Source organism: Crinia signifera, chromosome 19 (genome assembly GCF_055691185.1).
Source record: "Crinia signifera chromosome 19, ASM5569118v1, whole genome shotgun sequence".
Classification (NCBI taxonomy): domain Eukaryota; kingdom Metazoa; phylum Chordata; class Amphibia; order Anura; family Myobatrachidae; genus Crinia; species Crinia signifera.
The window spans coordinates 49,745,971-49,754,094 of NC_139226.1; the positions used below are offsets into that span (position 1 = coordinate 49,745,971).

General features: G+C 49.5%; 1 protein-coding gene across 1 annotated transcript; it reads right to left on the reverse strand.

Annotated features, from left to right (window-relative positions):
• Positions 1-4,951: 4,951 nt before the first annotated feature.
• Positions 4,952-7,206, reverse strand: LOC146041536 (uncharacterized). Its single transcript, XM_083161496.1, has 3 exons — positions 6,504-7,206; positions 5,936-6,004; positions 4,952-5,640 (listed from the first exon to the last, which is right to left on the reverse strand). The coding sequence occupies exons 1-3, from the start codon at positions 7,150-7,152 to the stop codon at positions 4,952-4,954; spliced, it is 1,407 nt and encodes a 468-aa protein (XP_083017622.1). The 5' UTR covers positions 7,153-7,206.
• Positions 7,207-8,124: the final 918 nt, after the last annotated feature.

Consider the following 8,124-nt stretch of genomic DNA (forward strand, 5'->3'; position numbering starts at 1 on the left):
TCACTTTTACACCAGCGTTACTTGCCATTCCTGGATCCAGCGCTGGTCTGGCTGCTTCACAGCCGGCTCCCCCCGCACTGACAGGCAGCGGGGAGAACCGGTTTTCTCCGTTGCCTCTAACAGCTTCTGTAGCGCTGTCCCAGTGCTACAGAGGCTGAGAGCGCGATTGGCTGAGCTATGCGTCTCCATGGAGACGCATAGCTCAGCCAATCAGGACTGAGCTATGCGTCTCCATGGAGACGTATCGGCCAATCGAGCTCTCAGCCTCTATAGCGCTGGGACAGCGCTACAGAAGCTGTTAGAGGCAACGGAGAAAGCCGGTTCTCCCCGCTGCCTGTCAGTGCGGGGGGAGCCGGCTGTGAAGCAGCCAGACCAGCGCTGGATCCAGGAATGGTAAGTAACGCTGGTGTAAAAGTGAGGTGTGTGTGTAATAAACTTTTACTTCTCTGTGTGTGTGTTTTTTATAAACATTCTTTTTACAGGTGGACTACAAGTCCCAGCGGGCCCATTAATGCCCCGCATGCTGGGACTTGTGGTTCTCCAAGTCCCAGCATGCGGGGGAGGTCTGCTGGCACTTGTAGTTCTCCGGTATAAAGCAATGTAACGTATGATGGATTTAACCCTATCAGGCCGGCGTCCACTGGCCACGGACGCCGGTGACAGCCCCGGGCTTCAGCCCTGGACGGGTGAAGCCTGGGGGGGGGACCCCTTTATTGGGGGGGTGCCCACTCCTCCAGGTACCCCGTCCAAGGCTGACCAGCCACGGTGCTCATGTTTTGGCCGGGGGACCTTGTATAAAAAGTGTCCCCCGGCTTTGGCATGACACCGTGGGCTGTTGGAGCCCGGTGCTGGTTTCAAAATACGGGGGACCCCCAGATTTTTTGTCCCCCGTATTTTTGGAACCAGGACCGGTCCAAGAGTCCGGGGCTGGTTTCAGAAATACGGGGGACCCCTATGCTTTTTGTCCCCCCGTATTTTTGGAACCAGGTCCGGCTCAATGAGCCCGGGGCTGGTTATGCTCAGGAGGGGGGACCCCACGCCGTTTTTTTTTAATAAAAACACTTTTACACATTTTTATTAACAGAACCATGCACAGATCTCAATGATCTGTGCATGGTTCTGTGAAATTCGCCTGTCAGAACCTGGTCTATTTTTTTTGCGATTTTTGGTAACATTTACCAAAAATCGCACCCTATTACATTTGCGAGTTGTATACTTTATAATGGGAAAACATCTGGATGCGATTTAAAATGTGACTAAAAATCGCACTTCTTTTTTACCGCGATTTTTAATCTATTAAATGTGCGATTTTCGGAAAATGTGCGATTTCGGCCGTTTTTGACCAAAAATCGCACATGTCTAAAAATCGCACCCTATTACATTTCGCCCAAGGTCTCATCCCATTAAGTTCACATTTGTGATTGATTCTAAAGAAATCAACTTTCTGGATGTAAGGATACAGTTGCTCTCAGGGTCCATTATTACCAATTTGTTTACTAAAGACACTGACCGCAACAACATTCTTCATCATCAAAGTTACCATCCCGCTAGAATGAAAGCAGGTTTGCCGTACTCGCAGTATCTGAGAGTGCGTAGGATTGTCAGTGAAGATGAAGAAGTAGTGAAGCAGTTTGCGGTATTAACTAAGAAATTTGAGGAAAGGGGTTATCCCCGCGAGGACCTGTTTATTCAGCAACAGAAGGCTTTAAATGTCCCCAAAGAGAAATTGCTAAAGTCCCGGAATAAAAGAGTACATGACAACTATATTCCATGGGTTAATCATTTTAACCCAAAAAGTGATATGATCCGCAAATCCCTTAAAAAGAATTGGTCTATGGTCAGAGACGATCCTGACTTAGACTCACTCACCAATGCAAGGGTTATGCAATGTTTCTCTAGGGGGCGCAACCTTAGAGACCTCCTGGTTAAAGCAGATGTGACAGATAAGAAAGAAGCCAGGGGGGTTATCATACCACGCAGAATGGGGTGTTTTAAATGCCCCAACTGCGTGACATGTGGCTAAATGCTCAGTGGGAGCTCCTTCAAACACCCTATGTCGGCAAAAAACATCCACATTAGACACCATTTGACATGTAGGGTGACATTCTATGGGATGAGATCTGCTTTTTTTGGCGTTAATTAGACCACAAAATGGCGATATCGCATTTTTCCCTGAAATCGCCAATTTAATGGGATGCGCTAAGGGGCTGAAATCGCATAATATGTGCATTAAGGTATGCGGAACAAAAGTGCGAGATTATTTCGCATTTATATCGCATCCAGATGTTTTCGTATAGGAAAGTATACAAATCGCTTATTTAATGCAATGCGTTTTCGCAAATCGCACTTTTTGGGTGTCTAATTATCGCACTTATTTCAGACCAGGGCCCTTATTCTGGTTGGTGCGGTCAGAGCCGCACACGGGGCTCCGACCGCACAAACCAAGGGCCGCCCACCAGACGGATCGCCACGGCCGTCCATACACGGACGGCTGGCGATCCGCACAAAAATGGTGGAGGCTACGCCTCCACCATGGTGGGAGCTGCCCCCTGCCTTCGATGGTCGACGACCATCGAAGGCAGGCCCGCACGCCGCGGCAGCTCCCGCAAGCTCAGACCACACGGACAATCGTCCGTGTGGGAGCTTGTAAGGGGGCTGAAAGCTGACATCCGGCGACGTCAGCTTTCCGCCCCCATGTCATGGTAATGAGGGCGTCATGCCCTCATTACCATGCATACGCCCCGCGTTTTCATGGGAACGCCCATGAAACGCGGGGCGTACACATAGGGAAATGAGGGGCTGAAGCCCCTCACGCCCCTATACGCCCCCTTTGCGGCGGACGAAATCCGTCTGCGGCGAAGGGGGCTGCACATGCGCAGAATGACCTCTGCGCATGTGCAGACAAAAAACATCGGCGGTACGGCCGCACGCGGGCCGTACCGTGCCGATCAAAATAAGGGCCCAGGTTCTGTTTGGCGAATTTGCACAGAACTCATTTTGGTCAAGTGCACACATGGTTAATTTCAACACAGGTGCCCTCATTTTCACTCACAAACACCCCTACATAAACCCCAACAGCATTTAGGACACCTGTGAGGGTTTGAAACATGGAGATTTTGCAGAGTGGTTTGGAGTTGATGATTTGTGATGTGGCCCATTTGGAGGAGCTGCGCAGGAGGGAGGAAGCTGCGCGCCAGATCCAGGTAGCCCCCCGACTACTGCGTACCCCACGTATGTATCGTGCTCGGCTCTACCTGGACTCCCTCTCGGATCAGCAGGTTGTGGGGATGTTTAGGCTGAACCGCATTAACCTGTTGGACTTATATGAGCAGGTGAGAGAGGATTTGGACCCTTTTGGGGAAGGCAACTATGCAGTGTCTGGGCTGCACAAATTAATGTGTGCCCTCTACTATTTGGCCACAGGCTCCACTCAGTCTGTGACCTCATGGGCCTTGGGGGTATCACAGGCCACTTTCTCTAAGCATTTCACTCAAGTGTTACTTGCTTTAAAGAAGTTGTGGCGGACATACATCAGATTCCCCAGTTCTGAGCAGGAGTGGCAGGACCACAAGTTGGCTTTCTATAGACTCTCAGCATTCCCTCGCGTGCTGGGAGCTATAGACTGCACACACATTGGGATTAGGGCACCGCACGTGCGGGGACACGTCTACGTCAATAGGCGTGGGCGGCACTCCCTGAACGTGCAGGTTGTATCCAATGCAAATTTGAAAATCCTGAGTGTTGTTGCAGGCTTTCCGGGAAACTGCCATGATGCCTATATTCTGAGACACTCAGCCCTCTGGAACAGATTTACCAACCACCAAATGCCAGAGGGCTGGCTACTAGGTAAGTACCTTTTAACATAATACCCTGTCTGTCCCTAATTGTACCTGCTGCAATGTGTGTGTTTCCTCTTTCACAAGCATATTGCTCTTCTACCATTGTGTCCTGTTTGAAATCAACACATACATTACCATATAAGGCAATCACTTCCTATCTGTGTTTTAGGTGACTCAGGATATGGTTGTGTTTCCTGGCTCATGACACCTTTGCGCACCCCAGAGGGCCCTGCACAGCACCGGTATAATGAAGCCCACATTGCAACCCGCAATGTGGTGGAGCGCACATTTGGCGTCTTGAAGAGTCGCTTCCGGTGTTTGGACAGGTCGTCGGGTACACTGCTTTACCACCCTGGCAAAGTAGTCATGATTATCCAGGCTTGCTGCATGCTGCACAACATAGCCCTGTCTCAACCTGCCTATGTGGAGGAGGAGCATGCAGCAGTCGTTGAGGAAGCCCAACCTACCACACCTCCGGTAGTGAGGGGTACGCAGAGGGGGAATCTGGTGCGCACACACATCATCAGCCGATACTTTTCTGGTAAGCACATGTGCCCTGTACTGCAAAATGTACCTGTGCTGTAAGTGTACTCATTAACTAATGTGTGACCAATACCATCTGCTTCCACCCACATTTAGCCTAATACACAGAGCCCAACGGATGCAGATGGTGGTGCTGACCTATCCCTTGCTGATATCTAGCTTGTAAGTACTTTTCAGACATGTATGAATGATGTATGCAGTCAAACATGTCTCACTGGTGGTGTGGAACTACACGTGCCAGCATGCCCTGACACACTCTAAGCATTACAGTCCAAACCATGAGTGTCAGAGCCTGCTGGAATATGTAGATGCACAACCTTTGCCAGCCAAGGAGATACCCCACACTACTTTAGTGCAATCCCATTGTCATATACCATTGCAATATTTTAGACTGCACACAATAATTGCTTAAAAAATAATACACAAACACAATGGTATGCGGCTAGACATTTTTACTTCTGTATACTTTCTCAGACGCAATCTGCATTTTTGCAGGTGAAAAATAACAACTCTGGGGGCATGTTACAAGATGATTGGGAATGGGTAAAATAATGAAACATATGTAGGAGCTACCTTCTCCCAGCATCAGGCACCCCTACACCACTTCTAGACCCTGTACCAAGCCCACCACGGGTCCTAACACTCCGACGGGGTGGGGAAATGGGGGAGCCACTTATTGGGGTGCTGGATACACTGCTGAGGGTGGATGCTGTGCCACCTCCCACATTGGCTTCCAGCTGCTGGATTTGGGCCTGCATAGCTAGTAAGGCATTAGTCTGCGCTGTGCATGATTGGGTGAGTGCAGCAATACTTTGCGCCAGGCTGCCAATATGCCTATTCTGCTCCCTTACAGCAGCAGTTAGCTCAGCAAGACGGGTGTCAATGCTGTTAGCAATGCGCACATGAGTGCCTACACCTACCCGTACACTACGTGCCATTTTCCGTAACTGAAGGAAGGTGTCACGCATGTACCCCTGGATATTACCTATTTGGAGGCTTTGGGAGGCCATGAATTCTATCTGTTTTTCCTTGAAATTAACCAAGGAGTTAGCTACTTGGGAAGCCGAAGCGGCTGTATGGGGTGTGTTGGTGGGTGGGGGTGGGTTGGGAGACACCCCACTTGGGGGAAGATCACTCTGTGACGAGGTCTGTATTTCTTCCTCTGCCGCAAAGGTGTCGACTGGTTCAAGAATGATGTCCATTTCGTCTAGCACCATCATTGAAGAATCTGTTTGGTTTGACCCTAGTTGTATAGCACCTGTGGATACAGAGAAGAGGTAAGTACTCATGCATATATAGGCCACACTGTCCTCTATACTGTTTTACATAGGGCTTGAGATGCTGGACGCAAATACCTAGGGGTGTTATGTACTTACACATGTACCCCGATACAGCATGTAACATTCACATTAATAATATGTCACATGCGTAGCTCAGATGACATTCATTTCCGTTGCAATGTAGCAATAGGAGTTGAATGTGGTATGAGATATTGTTGAGGTGACATGGGTGTGTGTACTGTATGTGTAATGGTGTGTTTTTTGTTCATTTACCTGCTTCCGCAGATTCTGCAGCAACGGGCCTTCTGGTCTTGGATGCGTGAGCACTTCGGGATTGACAATCTGTAGAAGGAAAGATGGCCAGGCATTATGGACCTTGCAATGGGGAAGCATTTTGTGCAAACAGGCATTGAGATGACAATAATGGACAATACCCTTTGGACAAGGACTGCTTTATTTCTTTGGCACCATTTTGTTTTGGAACCCACAGATTTTTCTGTGACATTAATAAAATTACACTATTGTACACATGACAACTATTGTATAATCTTTGCTATGTAGGCATGGCAGCTAAACCACCAGTACACCTCTGGGTTTTTGTCCACATACATGTTAGGCTGCTAGAAAGAATGTTACAGTGTTAATCAATGTGAGCAGTTGTGGAACAACAAGGCCCAGCATTATCAGCAATTTTAAAGGAGTAGCAGGCAATTTCTTGTGCATGACCTTGCTGGGCTATGTAGTTCCACAGCAGCACTTTACTTAGCATAACAATACAAGTGAACATTATAGTTATAATACATTAGCATGTATGTTTAGGATTGCATGTGGTCACACTTACCAGCTCTAGATGGCGTTTGTGGCCTATCGGTATCCGCCACGTGCATGCCAGGCAGGACCTCAGGGGGGATGATGCGCTTCAGCTTCACCTCATACGAATTGTAGCACACAGTGGTGGGGCTTCCTCCTCCAGTCTTGGTGGCCTCCTCCAACTCCATGGCCATTTTATTCTTCAACTGCCTTTTGATGTCGTTGAATCTCTTTTTCACATTGCGGACCAGGCGCTTGTGCTGACTCACAGCGTTCACCGCCTGGGTGATGTCCTTCCACATAGCCCTTTTGCGCTGTGCAGTGGTCTTGTGGTGAGATTTGCCAAGCAAACGCTCAAACACTGGCAGGATAGCCCGGACAAGTGCTGCATTTTCTTCATAGGAAAAACGCACCTTTCTGCCACTTTTGGTGCGGCCAGCTTCAACCTCCTCCTCCTCCTCATTTTCAACACCAGCCATGTAGCCCTCCTCCTCCATGGCAGTGTCTTCCTCCTCCTCACCACCATCTGCCTCCACCTCTGACATGTGGCCCTCCTGCAGCTGGTGTGGGGTATGATCAAGGTCTTGGCTGTAGGATGGGGATGCCAGCGGATCCTCCACCTCCTCCTGCTGGGGCTGGACGCCCAGGGCCTGGTGTGAGGCTGCCCTTGCTGTGGCCATGCTGCCTGCCACACTGCTGCCTCTCACACTTGTCTGGCTGCTGCCACTGGTCCCTCTGCCACTGGTCCCTCTGCCACTGGTCCCTCTGCCACTGGTCCCTCTGCCACTGGTCCCTCTGCCACTGCTCCCTCTGCCACTGCTCCCTCTGCCACTCCTCACTCTGCCACTGCTCCCTCTGCCACTCCTCACTCTGCCACCAACACCTGTTCCTGAACGCACACTGCCACTGCTCCTCTCCATGCTCCTTACTTCCTATCAAAGAGTGAAATGGCGCCAATGACCCTTTATATAGGGGGTGTGATGCATAATGGAGGGGACACAGGTGGGCCAATAGGTTGGGGGGTTCTTACTCATGCGGAGACAGTTTTGTATATCGCACTCCGGTTGGTCCAAAAATCGCACATGACCGGCGGAAGAATTCGCACTATTTTGTTACTTAAAAGCGCACCACTTCGCCGCAAATCGCACCTATTCGCACTTTTCAGCCTCCAAAACGCATCACATTAAATATGCGAATTATGACTGAAAAGTGCGATTTGTAAAAGTGCGATTTGCGGCGATGTGGTGCGCTAAAAAAACATGCGCATTTATGTGCAAGCATAGAATGTCACCCGTAGTTCCACACATGTGGTCTACCTGATTACATGCCCCTGTAGCAAGTGCTACGTGGGGAAAACGGAGAGAAGCTTAAAGGAGCGCATGGCAGCCCATAGAAATGCCATCAAGTTAGCCATCGAAAAGGGCCACAGTGAGCAGCCGGTGGCCCGGCATTTCATGGAGGCCAGGCATTCCTTAAGCTCTCTCCGATATAGAATTATCGATCAAGTACCCCCCAACATTAGGGGAGGGGATCGGGGGAAAAAACTCCTCCAACTTGAATCCAAATGGATTTTTTCATTAAAAACTCAATCTCCAATGGGGTTAAATGAAAGCCTGGGGCTTAGTGCTTTTCTTTGATGTTGGTGATCATTT

Bases quoted from the DNA above. Each gene is read 5' to 3' on its own strand.
- LOC146041536 (XM_083161496.1), bottom strand. From the start codon at position 7,152: ATGGCCACAGCAAGGGCAGCCTCACACCAGGCCCTGGGCGTCCAGCCC. The intron at 6,005-6,503 runs GTAAGTGTGACC...TTCCTTCTACAG, and splicing joins ACAAACGCCATCTAGAGCTG to ATTGTCAATCCCGAAGTGCT. The intron at 5,641-5,935 runs GTAAATGAACAA...CTGTATCCACAG, and splicing joins TGCAGAATCTGCGGAAGCAG to GTGCTATACAACTAGGGTCA.